At 53.6% G+C, this 17,610-nt stretch overlaps 1 protein-coding gene across 5 annotated transcripts in view; it reads right to left on the bottom strand.

The window, feature by feature from the left end:
* MPRIP (myosin phosphatase Rho interacting protein) overlaps positions 1-17,610 on the bottom strand; it is a 73,587-nt gene that overhangs the window by 35,016 nt on the left and 20,961 nt on the right. For 2 of the 5 annotated variants that reach the window (XM_066329824.1, XM_066329825.1), the window contains exons 4-7: positions 6,682-6,833; positions 4,679-4,763; positions 1,125-1,335; positions 84-600 (exon numbers count right to left, since the gene is read on the bottom strand). In XM_066329824.1, the coding sequence (XP_066185921.1) occupies positions 84-600; positions 1,125-1,335; positions 4,679-4,763; positions 6,682-6,833 (965 nt within the window). The remainder of the gene's footprint in view (positions 1-83; positions 601-1,124; positions 1,336-4,678; positions 4,764-6,681; positions 6,834-17,610) is intronic. The other 3 variants (XM_066329827.1, XM_066329829.1, XM_066329826.1) reach the window with 2 other exon arrangements.

The raw sequence follows: 17,610 nt of genomic DNA, 5'->3' as shown, positions 1-17,610 counted from the left end.
CACCTGCTCCATCCAGGCTGTGCTAGGGACACAATCTCACTGCTGCTAGAAGCATGCAAGGAGATGAGCCACTCATCCCTTACCTTCTCTCATTCCCAAAGAGCCGGGCCACTTCTTCTCTCCCAGGGCTACGAGCCCGGGTTCTCCGCTCTAGCCGCTTCCTCTCCACCTGGAAGGCCTCACGATTACTGATCCTAATGGCCTTGGGAACGTCGGCCAGGGTGGTGTACTGCCGGCTGGCTTTAAAAGAAAGGGGACGCCCCGATTTTTCAGCTCCCTTTCCTACATCTTTGTTGCTGGAGTCCTTGTGCATGGAGCAACTGCTCTTCGAATCCAAGGAGTTCAGAGAGAAGCTGTGAATCATTCGGTCGCCTGATCGGATACCTGGGGAAGGAAAGGGCTGGGCATGCTCCTGTGAGGGCGATTTGGGATAACTGTACCTGTTGTTCGGGGTGCTGGGGCTGGGTGGGCTTGGTGGGGGTTGCAGTTGCTGTTCTTCCAGCTTGGAGTCTTGTTTGGTCTTCTCCAAGGAGAAGTACCCACTCTCGACACGTGTCTTCCGCCCGCAGTCTATCCGGTCTCCGTTCATGGAGCTCTCCTCTAAGGGACAGAGAAGTCACCGTGCTTGGTTTCAAGTCCAAGTTCTGCTTTTAAGAAAGAAACGCCCTGAATTCCACCCAGGACAGAGGCAGGTGTAAGAGCAAACTTGGTCTGGGCACCAGCCCCACGAGGTGCTACCTCCTGCACCCTTGCCTTTTCCACCCTGCCCAGCCCTTGTGCCCATGGAGATGGTGGGATAGTCTGCCGGGAACTGGGGATGCTGATCCAGACCTTGGGCCAGGTGTGTACAGGTGAAAGATCTGAACTTTCAAAGCGAGAAATGGCAGCTGCAGCTACAGCTGTGCATCCATTTCCATCCCTGTCCTTCCCAGCCTAGCAAGCAACCACAGCTCCATGGGTGCAAGGCAATGGACACCTCACTGCAGAAAACATTCCCCATTTGAGTGGGAAGATAAGGGAAATGTCCCCAGTACTGTGATCTGTCCCCAGCCCTCATTGTTCCAGGGAGAACAATAGCATGACCACCACAATCTTAGACCAGTGCTGGCATCCCTATCTCTCACCTTCCTTGCTGTCCAGCACAGGATCCTTCATGGAGCTGGCAGCCCCAGTCTGGCCTGGCATGGGGCTCTGGGCTGAGCCAATGCCACTGCCCCCATCTGCTTGGTCTTTGCCCCTCATTTCTTCCTGCCAGAGTGTGGACTTGGTGGCAGGGACCTTCTCAGCGCTGGGAATGTTGCTGCTGGTCACAGCCATCTTAGCAGGACCAGGCTCCTAAAAAAACCCAAGAGACACAGGAAGTTAGAGTTTGCCCCAACTCCACACTCAAGGTCTCCAAGGGCTTGGCTCCAAAGTGTGAGTTCCACACAGCTTGGGTGCTGCCTATGACAGGTCACAGCAGGAGAGGGATGAGATAGTGACACGTGTCAGTGCTTTACGCCCCTTTAAAACCTTCCCCACCATCTTCAGTGCTTCTCTGCTAACAAGGAGCTCTGCAGTCTATCAGATGATGAATGATGCCCCCTCGGTGGCCACAGCCCAGCCAGCCCAGGTTCAGAGTGTGACCCAGAAGAGGCAGCAGCTTTCCCAACTCCTTTCTTGGCTTTGTTCATTAGCAGATGTTTTGCTGTTGTCATATTAAGCTTCTGCATTCACAGATTATTTTTCTTAAAGCCACCAATAAATCAAAGACAATTAACTCCCCTTTGGATTGTGGGAAGTTTTCCAGCTGCTTGCTCCCTTTCCATGGAACAGGAGGGAATACAGGAGTGCATGAGCTGGCAACTGAAAGCTAGGAACAAAGGCTGCAATGAGCATCCTCTCTTACCCCCTCCTCCCACATCAGGTGGGTTTTAGCCCTGCACTTCCACTGGCATTTGCAGGGCCGTGCTGGAGCCACCAGGGAGTGGGTCCTGGCTCCACACATAGCCATGACAAGCAGCAAATGACCTCAATTTAAAAAAAATCCCCTTGGGAAATTTCACACTGAAGGAATGCAGTGTTGGAGGTAAACGATCCAGAGTTCACGGCCACCCTGCTCAAGGGGACCCTGCTCAAGCAGAGGATCAGACCAATCTCCACAGTCCCCTATACTCTCCTTCATCGATCCAAGCCCAAAGCTAATCACCAGCTCAGGATATATATCTTTATATATCACTTACACACACCCCCAAGTAATTATTTGTAGATATGTATTTAATTAGGCAGAAATGTGCGCCAAAAAGAAGTCTGTGAGGGAGCAGAGACATTAACTGTCTGCTGCTCAGGGGTATGAACAACTCCAAAAGGCAGAATGCACCATAATCGGCAAAAACAGCCTCCGATTGCATGAGGTGTGTCTGGGCACGCTCTGCTTACCTGAGCCTGCCACACCCCTGTGCAAACCCAGGGCAGAGCCTCAAATCCCACATTTCAGCCCCAAATCCTGCCTCAAGTTCCCATGGGCAGCAGGCAGGCACAGGCATTCCAGTCTCTCCAGCTGCCTGCACCTCTCTGCCGGAGCATGGCAAAAGCCGCAAGAGAAACCTGCCTTTTTCCCCCCTAAAACTGAAAACTGCTTGCAAAGCAAGGTGAAAACACCTAACACTCCCTTGTCCAAAAATCTGCTAGAGTGGTATTCCTTGCATCGTTCCCACCCTGGTGATTCTGCAGAGGGATGATGCAAAGTGATGGGGGGAGTCAGAAACGACCTTGATTCTCCAAGAGCATCCAAGCTTAACTCTACCACAGGCAAGCAAAAACTATGTGAGAGGGAGAAAAAGCAGGAATATCCAATTGTTTTCTAATATCACAAAGGTGTCGACCCCTCCCTAAGCAGCTCTAAGACAAGATCTACTGCCTGATTAGTGTTTGGCCATCTTTATGAAGAGTGCAAGCTTTCTTCACCAGCCATGGAGAGCAAGCTGAACAGCAGCCAACTTCAGGAGAGGCCATTTCACAGATGAGAATTTGGTGTTGATTTTCTCCTCAGCATCCTCTTTCCTTCCCTGGACCAGTCACCTGCATCAGCAGGATCTGGGAGACAGAGGAAAGATGCTGCTTCTGCCTTTGCAGATTGCTCCTAAGTGCCTGACAGCACAGCATCCATCTAGCCCCAGTTCCCACAAGGAGGAGATTTTGAGCCTTCTTCCAGCACCATGAGGCTGGAAGCCATGGGATGGAGAAAGTGGAAGGTAGCAAGCAAGACAGGGTGGTCTGTCCCAAGACAAGAGGGCAGTGTGCCACAAGGGTCCCTGGTCCCCATCCCCAAGCACCTGGGGAGCCCATCTACCCAGGGAGAGCCAGCATCCTTCCCACAGCCGCTTCCCTTATTTGGTGCTCAGGAGCTCAGATCCTGTACGGTTTCCAAGAAGTTGCCATGGTGATGAAATGCAACCCAGAATGATGTTTTTCTGGCTCTGCGTCTCTTCTTGTCTCCACCCCATCCTCCTCCTGAACCCGGCCTGGGTTTAGTGGTGCACCCCAGCCAGGGTGAGCATCCCTGCCTTGATGCTTCCACTCCCTGGGGTGCCCCAAATGCAACAGTCCTCTTCTTGGGAACTGAGGATTGACAACTCAAAACACGGAGGGAGGAGGCATCTTCCCTGGAGCATCACCAGAGCCAGCACTTGAGGGGTTGTTCAAGCTCTGAGGACCCCAGACCTCGGCAAGGGGTGGCTCAGACTTACAGCTTGGTGTGCAAAAAAGGATCATCTCCTCACTAACTTTTTTCCCATTGCCCAGAACATCTTTATCCAGTGGAGTGATGAAAACTTATTCAAACAAACACTATATAAACCCCATCCATGGCCCAGTTTGCACCAGGGCCATCCTTGGAACCTCATCAAAGAGGACCTGAAAAGCAATGCTCAGGGGAGCCCTGATGCTGGTTCTGGTCCCCAGCACAGCCAGAGGAGCCCTCCCAGCCAGTCCCCTGTGGGGTGGGACATGTGCCCAGAGGTCAGGCGGCCTCAGGGACACGGCTGTTCTCAGCCCCAGAGAGGGACAAGGGTGGCCTTGGGGTCACGTTCCCCATCTGTGGGATTCTCCCCCATTCTGGCCACGTGGGAGCCAGGCAGGAACGAGTGAGTCACGGCCGGCCCCACTTTTTACCATTTATAGTCAAAGTGAGCACGAAGCCACTGCCGGGTCCCTGGAGAGCCCAGCTCCGGCCCCCGGAGCTCCCAGCCTGGCCCTGGCCTTTAGTATTTTCCTTTCATTCCCATTATCTCCGGGGTCATCTCAAAGGGAGTAACTGGAGCCCGACGGAATTTCATCCTGTTTCTGACGAAACGGCCCATGAACAGCACCTCTCCCCAGTCCCCCATGGGGCTTTATGGCCACTCCCAGGATTGTGTGCAGGGGTGGCACCACAAAACAGCACACAGGGAGAAAAACACGGCCCCAAAGCAGCCAGCAAAGCAGGAGTGTGTGACCCTGGAAGTGATGACCAGGAATTAATTTGCACCGATCTGCTGCCGTGGTTTGCTCCAGCTCTCACCCTCCCCACAGGCAGCATCAGAGGGCAGGCTGGTGACCCCGATGGCTGGGGGATCTACCCCAGGAGCAGAGCAAGGCCGTGGCCCTCAGAGGGAGGCAAGGAACTGGATGACAGTGTGTGAGTGTGCCCCTGGGTTACCTGGGGAGTTGGGGGCTCTACCTTCCTCTTCTTCTTCTGATTCTGCTTGTTTGTCCTGGGATAGACGATCAGCATCTCCAGCCACCTGCAAGCAGAGAAAGCACAAGGTGAGGTCTGTGCCACAGGGACAGGAACAATGCTGACCTGGTCAGGGTCAGCTTGGTGAACAATATCCCGAAGCTCCTGGTGGAAAAATAAGGCAAGAAAAGAGGGATGACCCCAGGGTGCTTTGGCTCAAACCCTGCTCTCTGCAAAAGTGAGGCCACAGCCAAGGCTGACATGGGGCAGGGATTCAAGGATCCTGAAAGACAGTGGAGAGGGACAAGAGCCTCCAGCAGGACCCATCCCCTTGAGTGATGCCAACACCCGAACACTGCAGACAAAACGCTTTTGTCCAAGGAAGAGCAGTGTGAATTTGGCATTGAGAAGTCCTGTGTCCTCCCACCATGGCCTGACAACCTGCCCCCGCATCTCTGAGAACTCCACAGGGATCCCTGGACCATTGGGAAACATTCCCATTTTGAATGTCCCTTCCCCCCTTTCCTTCTCCCCCCTACTCTGCACACTGCTGCTCTAAAGCGTTCGGAGATGACCACATCAAGTGGGGCTTGGTTAAGCAATAAACGCCACAAGCACAGAATGAACGTAAAACAAATTTTCCCCCAGCCAGGGAAATCTTCCTGTCGTGCTGCAACTGCAAACGAAACCAGCCTGGCTCAGCCCCAGAGTGGGGCTGCTCGGGGATGATTAATGCCTGCAGTCAGGAGCAAACGCACTGCTTCAAAACCCATTGCTGGGCTGATGAGCAATAAATCAGCCCCACCTCACTCCGTAATGCCTCTCCCTCCCACGGCAGGCAGGACCAGCGACAAAGGCTGAGCTGGGAACTGGAGCGTGGGGAGAGGGTGGAGAGAGCAGGCCAGGGGGGCTGGCCATGGTCTGGGACACAATCACTGCTCCTGCCAGGGAGGAGAGGAGCTCACTCCCCTGTGCTGTGACTCCCACATGGCTCTGCATCCCTGCTCCACAGCCACTGTGAAAGGGGCTGAGGAGACAGGAGTGCCAGCCCAAGGTTCACCTGTGCTCACTTGTCTCAGTAGGGCAGGGAAATTTCAATGCATGAAAACACTCATCTGGTCAAAATCCCAAGGTCTTGCTAGAAAATTCTCTATTTCAACAAGTATTTACAGAATGAGGGGAGTCACAACCAAAGGCTTGAAAATAGAAATCTCAACAGAAAGTGCTGACTCTGCTGCTGCCAGGGCTGGGGGTGGCAGGAGATGCACTGAGGGAACAGTGGGAAAGAGCAAATGCTCATCCCTTCAACTTCCTACTAGAGCTTTAAATGTCATCAAATTCTGGGAGGGAGGCACTGAGCTCTGGGCACTCCATGTGGGAAAGGCTCTCAGGTGAGCAGCAGCACAGCCCCATTCTGTAACTGTATGCTGGCAGTTCAGCTCTCCCAAGGCTCTGCACCTTCACCAGCACCAGCTTCAACCCTAGCTGGCATGTGAATGATGGAAGAGGATGTTTCTAGGTCACCACCCAATACCTGGAGTTGGGAAATATACCCTGATTTGCTCGATTTAGTGGTCTAATCTTTGATGTCACTGAGCCACTCCATTCATGTGATATTTTAATCATCCTTAGAGGTGAGATCCTCCCCTGGGACCAGGGAAGTGGGGAGCATCCACCCCAGGATTCCACATCTGCAATGAGGACCAGAGAATGTATGGCACTTGGGGTCAGATATGCCAGCCTCAGAATTATGGGACCTGCCACTGTCTGGGGACAGGATCTGTGCCAGTGGGCTCTGTGCCTGATGGGATCCCTAAAAGCACTGTGGGGTCACTGAAGCTCCCATCATGAACCCCAGCACCCAGAGTCAGCCTGGGTATGCAGTGCCATAGCACCCAGCCTTGGTCAAAGTCCTACCCACCTTCCTCTTCCTCCTGGGCTAATGGAAGAGCCTGGGAGTGGTTCAGCCCCAGGTCTGCACTCACCCACTGATGATCTCCTTGTTCTCGGCCCGGATGAAATGCTCCTTCTCTGGTGTCAGGATGCACAAGGAGAACTTCTGCCCTGTCCGGCTCTCCCCATCCACCACATCTGTGCACTGGTTCATGTTGATGGTGCCCTGAGGGAGGGTGGTCGGCTGCGAGGGAAAGGAGAAAGGAGCAAATTTAGAAAGAGAAAAGCAGAGGAGTGTAGAGCTGAGCCCTGAAACCTCCCCTGGGGGACACCAGGATCCTACGCATCAAGATGCTTTGCCCACAAGTAACCTGATCCATCTGTGTGCCGTGCCCAGCACACAGCAAAGCTCTGTGCCACGGATCTGATGACACAGACCAACAGGTACCGGGTCCTGCCAGACCAGTCTGGTTCACTGCGGCCAGCAAGTTGATTCTCTTTCTGCCAAAAGTTGATTCTCTTTTTGCCAAATACCCACGGAAGGACAGATGCCCTGCTGTGATACCTGGACACCAAGGAAGGGCATCAAGTGGCCAGCTTTATGTCTGCAGTTGCAGACCATCTGGGCTAATGGGGTGCCACCTGGGGACAGGGATGGCAAAGCAGCAAGGTCCCACTGCCCTCAGCACAGGATGGCTCACGGAGAAACAGACAGACACAAGGGCCAGGTTTTTCCCATTAAAATTAAAAACACCCACGGAGTTTGCCAGGAAGAGGGCTGCAGCATGGAAGGGACCTTTGCTTGGTGGGTTTTTTGAACAGTGTCGCTTCTCAGCCCAATAGCTCCAAGTGACCTAGTGACAGCTCCAAGGGACAGGTGGTGGCCCCTGTGGCCCAAGGGGACACTGAGGGACACCTCAGAGGAGTGTCAGCACTGACAAGAGCTGACAGGTCCATCTGGAGCAGCACTGGCTCATCCGATTACAGTGTTTCCATCCGTCCCCAGTGCCTGCAGCCCTCCCCCTCCGAGTAATTCCATGGCTCCCATGTCCCCAGCCTGCCTGTCCCCACCAGGCTCGGTGACACCGGTGTTCTTCCAGCATCTCAGGGCAAACCTGCACCTGGGACATAAATAACTGAGGGAGAGATCCCTCCAAGCTGCCAACAGCACCAAAGGAGGACCAAAAGCAGCCTGTGGACACCTCCTCACCCTGCCAAAGCCTCCTTGTGCCCTCCAGATGGCCGGGCCAACAAGGAGACAAATTTCTGGCAAATGCTGTTAAGGTTTTTACCATGGAAACCAGCTCCCCTGCCAGCAAAAGCCCTCCAAAAGCAGCCTGTGCCATGCAAAGAAAGGATGACAGGGCTCAATGGCCCCAGCCTACAAACCCAGAAAATTCAGATCAGTTCCCCAGTGCCCACAGTTTAGCCATCTATGGGTGGTGGGAAAAGCCCCTTTCTCCAGGAAAAAGGCTTTCCTTGCAGCTGTGTCGCTGGGTGGGAGCATCCTATGACAGCCCAGGGGTGGCAAGGAGCCATCACAGGTGCTGCAGCACTGGGTACATGAAGGGGACCAGTTGTACATCAGGGACACCAAACCTTCCTCTTTTCCTTGTGGAAATCAGCATCCAGAGACCCCCAAAGACAGAGGGAGAGAAAGCAAAGCCCAGCCCAGACCCCCAGCACGGCACATGCTCAGCCTCCCGCCCTGAACCGCCACGGGTAGTCAGTTCCTAAGAGGATTTTTTTGTCTTAGACAACAAAAATAAAACCCCGCTTTCCGGGAGCTATAAAAACCCAACGGAAAAACTTTCTCCTGTTCCAAGTGGAGTCTTAGAGAAGTTTTTGTCTTGCTGGCCTCCAGCACAGCCAAGGCCTCCAGGACTGTAAGGTCCAGGTCCAACCTCCTTCCCCTCCCAGAGCAGTTTTGCACCAGGGAATTTAACACAGCAGGGTGAGGAGAAGGGAGCCTCAGTCCCACAGGGGGATCCTGGGTCACTCAGTCCCTTGACTCCCTGTAGGGGCCCAGAGGGATTTGGCAGGGAGCTGGGACCGGAGGAGAGGAAGAACCAACACCCTTCAACCCCATGGCAGTTCAGGGCGGCTGCTCCTGCTGCCCACACCCAGCCCTGACCGAAGCGTGCCGGGAGCAGAGGAGCCGGTTTGGGGCCCCTCCACTGCTGGGCTGGCCCTGCAAAGTGGTTTTGCCACTCAGCCCTCCTTGTGAAGGGTGAATGTTGGCATCTTGCACAGCCTGACACATGGGTCTCAATCCACCACCACACCTCCGAACCAGGACACAAGGAAAGAGCTGGGAACAAAGCTGGGAATGACTCTCTTCCACCTGTGGCCCCATGGATGAGCCCTCCATCATCCCACAGCAGCTCCCCTGCAGCCCCACACCCCTCGGTAGCAGATGAAACCTGACAGACCAGCAGCCTTGCTTGCTTGCTTGGGATGTAAATTCCTTGACACCATTTGTTTCCTTCCTCGGAGGCAGCACAGGCACTTTGAAGTGAAGCAAAATGCAAATGGTGCCTGGTGGAAACGCGTGTGCACACACACAAACTCCACCAAAGGAAAGGAGATGGCTTGGACCCCTTCTTTACCTCTGAGCACCTGTTTCTGGGCTGGAGGGTTTCTCAAGGCTGGGGAACCTTGGAGAAGGACGAGTAAAGCTGGTCCCTGGCCAGGTGAGGACTGTGTGACTCCAGCAGTTGGAAGGGAATAAATAAATGCAGAAGCAGAGAGGTGTTGCATGGCAGAGACACCAAAACAAGACACCAAACACCTTGTATCAAAGGATCTACTCTTGAAAGAGCAGATGTTTTGATACAAGGCTGAACCTAGCATCAGACCCCAGGGTGGTTTTGTGTCTGGGTGAGGCAGGAGTGGATGCTCAGGCTCAGCTCCTGCTCCAGGTGCTGGCTGCTGCCAGTCCCCAGCTCAGGGACAGCCCGGTCCCCAGGTGCTGGCTCTGCCTTTTCCCTCTCCTGCACTGCTGCCAATGGGATGGAGCCCACAGCTATCCCAGAACTGGATCTGGTGGCTGGGTGTGTCATTTATCTAGGGGTAGGAGTGGAAGCACAGCAGGGTGTGCCTCTGTGGAAGCAGAGGACACCATTACAGCTGCCATCACCAGCAGCAGCTCTCTTTGAGGCCACCGGTGCCACCAGGTGCCTCCAGCCCAGTCATCTGAGCAGGCACCATCCCTCACCAGCACAGGAAAAGGAGCACTTGCATCACACAAGCAACTACAGCTCTCAGGGCTGCCAGTACCAGCAAAGGAACCAGAGACAAGAAACAATTGTGTTGCTGTTTCCCTCTGGAATAACAGATCCCTATTGACACACACACGTGCTCACAGCATCCCTCTCCATAACACACAAAGCCTATAGAGAGCTCTCCTCCTCCTCCTCCTCCTCCTCTCCCTCCCCGGGTGCCCAGGCCATGAGTCATGCCAGGCTCTCCACATCAACAACACCAGCAGCCTCTGGATGAGATGCAGGGATCATTAGATGGATGCTCCTAGGATGCAGGGCTCAGCAACTGCAGCAGCCCCGCTCTGAGGGCAGAGGAAAAGAGGGAAAGAAAGAATAGGAACATCTTAGGAGCTTGAAGAAGAAATCCCAAGCAGGGCATTACTGCATCTTCCAGCACAGTGCTGGATGCTTAACAGAGGATGAACTTCCAGGTACAGGAGTTGATGCTGTAAATCAAAAGGCTTTATCTGCAAAGTCCCTCATTTCCATAAGACATTGCAGGTCTGAGGTAGAAAAACAAGATTATTCAGATTCAAAGATTTCTGAATTTTTTTTCCAAGGACTTTCCCTGCCATTGCTAACACATGAGGATTGTGGCAGCTTGATACAAAATACAAGGGAGCTTTGCTCAGGAGCTGTACACAGGATGTTTTGGAGCAGGTAACCCCACGGTCAAGCTCCCGAGGAGGGGCTCTGCCATGGCCTCCATGGGACATGGCCAATGCCCAACCCGTTCTCTGGGGCTATTACACAACGTGGGTTGATGAAATCTGGAACACAACCTTTAAAGAAAGGCAATGGGGCAGGGGGAGGAGGAAACCAAACAAAAGGGACATTTTACTTTCTGCCAAGAACCAGGAGGGGAAGAGAAAAAAAACAAAAAACCCACAACCATTTGTCTATCTCGCATGGCGGGCTGGTTGCCTTGGCATCGGGGCCTGGCTGTCCCAGGGGAGATCACAGCTCTGCTGTCCCACTCTGGGCTCAGGATCTGGCTGGCTCTGCCCTGGCTCCCAGCACTGCCCTGGAGCAGCAGTGAGCCTGTGGCGCCTGGGGAAGAGACATCCACACTGCCTCCATAAATGTGTCTTGACAAATGTTAATTCTCCCAGCTAAAATATTCATGAGGGCGGCTGCCGAGCGCTGCTCACTCGCAGCACTCCTGAGCGCTCTGCAAAAGCAGCTCCTGTGTTTGCTAAAAGCTTCCTCCACCCCAGTGCCCAGGCTCAGCTGATCACCGTGCTCCAGGCAGGATGCAAACAGAAGAGAGCAAGACCTTGCTGTCCCATTGTCATGGGCACATCAGAGCAACATGGAGACAACCATGGCTTAGGCAAGGGCACAGACAGAGCTTGGACATGCAGCTCCCAGCACCAGCATGGCACTGGGAGCCCAAAACAACCACATCCACCATTCCCACCTGGAGGCCATCGAGAAAGCACTGACTCCTTGAAAAGTTACAGAATTGTAGAAACACCTCCAACCATTAATCCAGGGCACTGCCAGGTCCTCCACTAAACCATGCCCTTAAGCACCACATCGATGTCTTTTCTGACCACTTCCATGGATGGTGACTCCACCACTTCCATGCCATGGGCAGCCTGTTCCTATGCTTGACCACTCTTTCATTAAAGAAATTTTCCTAATATCCAACCTAAAACTCCTCTGGAGCAACTTGAGGCTGTTTCCTCTTGTCCTATCACTTGTTAGCTGTGAGAAGAGACTGACCCACACTTGGCTACCATCTTCCAGGCAGTTGCAGAGGATCCCTTTTCAGATGTAGAGTCACCCCTGTTTCAGCTATGCAAGGCAAGGCATGACCTCCTAAATCCCAGTTGGGGATGCTCAGTGCACACACCCAGGGCTGGCTCAGCCTACCCCGAGCTGCCCAGGCGCCAGGCAAGCCCAGCTGGCACAGCAGCAGGGCTTTAATGAGCCTTTTGGGCTTCCTGCCACCAGGCACGAGGCTATCGATAGGGCCACAACAGGGCTGGAGCGCTGCAGTGGGCAGATTTTATTACACTTATAGATCGGCTGGCAGGCTGAGCATCCTGGGTTTATTAAATTAGACAAAGACTCTCGAAAACAACCTCTGTGGGCTCTGCAAAAGGATGGACTGGAGCAGTCACCCATCAAAGGGCAGCAGAAGGTTGTGCTCCCACATCCCCATGGGAGCTCTACATTCCCTGTGCCATCCAAGGAAGAGGCAGGTATCTTTTCTTGGCCACCCTTCTCACCTTCAAACTTCCTGTATCAGCACCTACTGCTCATACGAGCCACTGAGAAACCTCCGGCCATGCACCAGGCAATGATAAAACAGGGTTTTAGCACTGGCAGGGGAATAATAGAATCATAAAGGTTGGAAAAAACCTTTAAGATCATCCAATCTAACCATCAACCCAGAACCACCACCATGTTCACCATTAAACCATGTCCTCAGTTGCCACATACACAGGGAGGTATCAAGCAACACATGTCCCCTGCACTTCAGTACTCACACCTTGTGCCCCTATGCAAGAAACAGGGGAAGATGCCCCCAGATGTCACACTGCCTGGATTCACCAGCCTGCCAGAAGCCATTTTTCTGTTTCACAGATGGAGGCACAAGCACTGCTCTGCAGATGGGGTCTTGGCACCTGCCAATGTGCCTCTGTAGTGGCAACAAACCTGTGCCAGCACAAGAAGAGGATAGGACACTTGCCCTGGTGTGCAGCCAGCAATGCAGAACATTCCCCAGATGGACAAATGCCACAAATGCCACTTCCCCCAGCCCCACCACAGATTTCCCCACTGTTGACCCTGGCTTGCTCATCACAGGTGCCGACAGCCAGCTTCTGAGATTTGTTTTGCTGAAGGAATTCCCCATAGTCCCAGTTCACCCACCCCAAGGAGGTGGGAAGGGTCAGCAAGTGCCACACACACCTGTCCATTCCTGCATGCCAGTCCCTGAAGAGCCCTCCGAGCCTCTACCAGGACATAAAACAACATCAGCTCCCCTTTTGCCAGTGGGATGGAATTTTCTTCCCTGGGGAGCAGTTTGAGAAGGGGGTGAAGTGCAGGGGCTGGGCAGGAGAGTTCAGCCAGGGGCCGCTTTTAAGCAGAGTCGGTGTTTATGTCCACAGACAGCGAGTCTAAACACTGAGCGAGGCCGGGAGCTGCCTGCAAACTGACTGGGTGCACCCTCGGGCTCCTCTCCCACCCAGTGCCACCTCAGCCAGGCATGGGCAGCACCCATCCCAGGGGTGCCCAGGCAGCAAGTTTGGGGCCACACGTCCCATTTGTAGCCCCGTCCCCATGGGCACCCATCCGGTGAGCGGGTGCTGGAGCGGAGCGAGCCCGGCCAGGGCTGTGCAGAGGCTGGAGCCGGCTTGTCTTGGCCTTATAAGGCTATTTTCGCACTGCTCTTGCAGCTCCCAGCTGCTCCCCACTCCAAAGCAGGGTCGGAGCTGGCAGCCAGAGCCTAGCCTGCCTCCTTCCTGTTAACCTCTTTCCTGCTGAACAGCGTCTGAGGGGTCTGTGGATGGTGGGGACAGCCGTATCCAGTCCTGGCACAACCACCCATGCTGGACAGGGAGGGTCAGCAAGCCCAGTGGTGGTCACCAAGGGGGTTCAACTTCCCTCAGCACTGATGTCTGACCATCTAGGTCCTCAGCAGCATCAACAATCCAGGAGCCTTTCAGAGAAGCTTGCACCCTGGGTGCAATATGCACATTCCACTTCCAATGTCACTGGAGAGGAAAAGGGAGAGAGATGCAGAAAACATCGGCACCATGATGAGAAGGACAGCAAGGTCCCACCAGGATGGGGTATCCAGAGGCTGCTCTGAGCTGCCATCCCAGCTGTTTGCAGACCAAAGCAAAAGCCAAGCGTTGTATAAAGAGCTCGGAACATCCACTCAAGCCCTATCCTAACTCTTTGGGGACCAAAGCAGAAGCCCAGAAATGCACAGGCATTTGCCAGTCCTGCAATGCCAAAGGCACCACCTTGCAGCCCTGTGAACACAAGAGTTATTCTTTCTCTCGCTCTATGGGATTTAGATGCATTTAAAATGTCCTCCTCCCCTCTGAGGAGGGGGGTGGGAGGAATACATGATAACAGATCCGACCCCATCTGCTCACAGCTGCCAGCGTGGCATCTACAGGCACAACAGCCAAAGGGGAAGCAAATATCTGCAGCCTTCCAGCAAGTCGTCATGGTAATCAGCCCAATGGCAAAAACCCGGCAAGACCATGGACAGACCAGAGCTTGGTGCAGGGATCATGACAGGAGTTTCCTGGAGAGGGAACTGCAGTAGTTTGCGGGTGGGAAAGAAAAATGGGCTTCATTTGCATCTTGATAGTTGAATCTTAAATTGCACTGTTCCAAATCGGCCTTGTCAACTTTATCCTCCACCCCCTCGGTGTAGGAGACGAGTCCCAGGTGGTCCCTGCACCGCGTGCCAGCCACACATGTGCAGGAGCTCACCACCACCTCCGTGCTCATGGCCCTCCACAGCAACAAGGGGCTTCACCAAACACCAGCAACCACATCTCCCTACGGTCACCCACACACAAAGATGGTCATACACACAGTGATGCCAGTTTTGGACACAGCTCAGGAGGAGGAAAGCTTGGATCGAGGCAGGATGACCTCTATCCATGTTGGCCAGCTCTGTTCCACCACAGCTGGACCTGGATTTCTGCTTCATGGGGGTGAGGGAATATGAGCAAGGTAATTGTCATCCAAGAAAAGCAGAAAAATAGATCAATCAAATCCCTATATCTCCCGCTAAGTAAACCCAACTCCCTTCCAGCCTAGAGGGGAAGGAGGGACAGGTCTCCTCATCCACAGCCATCCCACAACCTCTCCTGCAAATGCAACTAAGCAGAGGAATTAGTGCAAAGACACAGGGACAGACCAAGCCATCAGCAGCATCACAGCCATGAAGAGCCACCTCCAATAGCCATTGTCTGGAGCTCTGGATAATTTCAGGCCCTGAAGCCACCATGGTGGGGTATTCCACTTCCACTCCCCAGGACTCTCAATACAGGGTCTTGTACTGGCATTCAACAACTGCAGAGGAGGAGAGGACAACCCTGGGGATCAGCAGCACCAGATCCACCGGAGGCTCGGGAAACTCCCACAGGCACAGATGCTTCGGTGGAAGTTCTTGAATCCGGCCAAATTAGTCTGGAAATCTCATTATTCCCCAACGCTGCTCTTATGAGCTTTGCAGAGCTTCCTGCCGGGCTGGGAATACCAGGAGGCCGGGCTCCCAGGGCGCTTGGGTCTGCAGCTGGAGGTGTGAGGGCCAACCCAAGCCAAAGAGGTGGGCTTGGCTTGGCCAACCAAGCAGCAGCCACATCCTGCACCCACACCCCTACAGAAAATCCTACACCCACTCTGTGTTGCTACGAGCAGCTTCCAGACCAGCTTGGACCCTGCAGACCTTCCCAAAAGCCAAGGTAGTGGCTGGAGAGAGTTTTCCAAGCTTTTAGCATCAGCCATCCCACCAAATGGCACAAAATGAGAACCTTCTGGGCAGTTCCAAGGAGAAAAGTTCCCAACAGACACACATGACTGTTGTGGGGCAAGGAGACCACCCAGAGCAGCTTGAGCTGGGCTTTGCTGTCACAAGCATAATGTGGTGGAGGCACTGACATCAATAGCAAAGAGCTGTCCTGGTCAGGCAGGCACCACCAGGTTCACAGGAAAGTGGCATCTGGGGTAAAAAGTGCTTTAAATGCCCAGGAAAAAATTGTGACTAACACAGGAGGCTACTGGAACTGTCCCAGGGTAGCAGTATTTTCTCCCTAAACCTGCTGCTCACATCTGGCTGCCGTAGAGGAATACAGTGAGAGGAGGGAGTTCACAGCCATGTGCTGCTCCCAACCCCTCCTTTGGGAGCAGCTGTGCAATCCCAGCAGAGAGGAGCAATCTGGATCTAGTGCACGTGAGGGGGATGAGCACAAGAGGTTTTCTCCATCCCCCATGCCTAGGATGACAGACTTCACCACCCCCCAGCACTGGCCTGTACATGGCATTAACCACCCATGCAAGCTGAATGACCCCTCCCTACACACATCTGCTCCATCCATAATCCCTGCTGTCCCTCCCCTAACAGGAAAGCAGCCAGGAAAGTGAACCAAAACCCTAATTATATCCCAGTAGCTCCCCAGCGCCCTGGTGATCCCTGTGATTTTATCGATGTGATCCCAGCAGGGCTGATGAAATGTGGAGGAAAGGGCCAAGGCTGAGTGTGCTCCAAAACCCCACCTTTCTGTCCAGTGACACCACCACAACAGGTGGAAATCCCGTATGAGCTCAGGATGCTGCCGGGACACTTCTAAAACCACCCTGAGTGCCTGTTCCCTCTGTCTCCTTTGTCCAAGCACCAGTCACCCACAGAAAAGGGAAGTGGGAGGAGAGTGGGGACAGCCATGGGTCATGGAGGGAGAGCAGCCCACGGCCTCATTGCAGGTTCCCAGGGCTCTGTTTGGCCACAAAATCATGGAGACCCACAGCTACAGCACCTGGAGCCACAGCACGCAAGGCTTGGGGGGGTACAAGAGCCAAGACCTTCAAGACCTTGCCACAGAATCCCAGAATGGTTTGGGTTGGAAGGGACCTTAAAGCCCATCCATTCTAACCCCCTGCCATAGGCAGGGACACCTTCCACTATCCCAGGTTGCTCCAACCCCCATCCAACCCAGCCTTGGAACTTCCAGGGATGGAGCAGCCACAGCTTCTCTGGGCAAGGAAGCAACCTGTGCCAGGGCCTCCCCACTCTCACAGGGAAGGATTTCTTCCCTGCAGCCCCACAGCAAGGGGTGCCATGGCAGCAGAGATAGGGCATGGCCGCGGGGTGCATGCCAGGAAAACATGGGGGGGAAAAGCTTCCATGGAAGGTGGGACTTTCCCTGCTTTCCCCAACTCCTGGAGCACCCCAAGCTCCACATGCAGCAGCTCTGCCCCTGGACTTGCTCTCCTGTAGCAGCACAAGAGGAGGCCTGCTGCCTGTGGCGGGCAGCAGAGCGTGAGCCTGTTAACACACTCCTACAAACCAGCTTCTGGATCAGATCCTGCAGGAAGGAGGTGAAGGGTAAGTGAAGTTGGCACACACGTGATTTACCTATGGTAATTTCAACTTTCAGCAGGACTGTCTGGCTCTTTTATCTCATTACCTACATGCAGTCAGACTTCAGTGACTGCAGAGAAGAGCCTCTTCTGTAGCTTTGAAGAAACAGGACAAAATAAAAAGATCTTACAAAATATATATTACCAAGAGCACATGAACACGCTGCTACCTGGTCTAACATAAAGGATAAACTGTATTTTGATGGCTTTTTTTTTCTACTTTAGTACCTTGCAGCCCATGATAAGTAAATGAGCAAGACCAATAATCAAACCTGCCTGGAAATTCGCATTTTTCACCATAAGTGGCTCAAAACAGCAGAGACAAAAGGGGGAAGACTCCTGCAAAAACCCTGCACTTGGTAACCCTGAGAAAAGCTGTTTACAAAACCCCACTGAGGACCTCAGCTTGTCTCCACGCAAGTTTTAACCTGACATCCCTTTTACAGACTCCAAACCTGATGAATAATTCATGCCTGGGATAAAGCAGAAATATCATATTCACCAATGCTTACCTAACAGAGAAACAAGGACTGCAAATAAGTAATTTATTAACTCCGAACCGTGTCGCTGCTTGAACAGGGGGCACAAGCCGGCTTTTGGTGGAAAAATCTCTCCTGAGCCGAGGCAAAACTATGCTGAGAT

Source organism: Sylvia atricapilla, chromosome 15 (assembly GCF_009819655.1).
Source record: "Sylvia atricapilla isolate bSylAtr1 chromosome 15, bSylAtr1.pri, whole genome shotgun sequence".
Lineage (NCBI taxonomy): Eukaryota > Metazoa > Chordata > Aves > Passeriformes > Sylviidae > Sylvia > Sylvia atricapilla.
The sequence above is the reverse complement of the archived record's forward strand: the minus strand, read 5'-3'. Positions and strand labels throughout refer to the sequence as shown.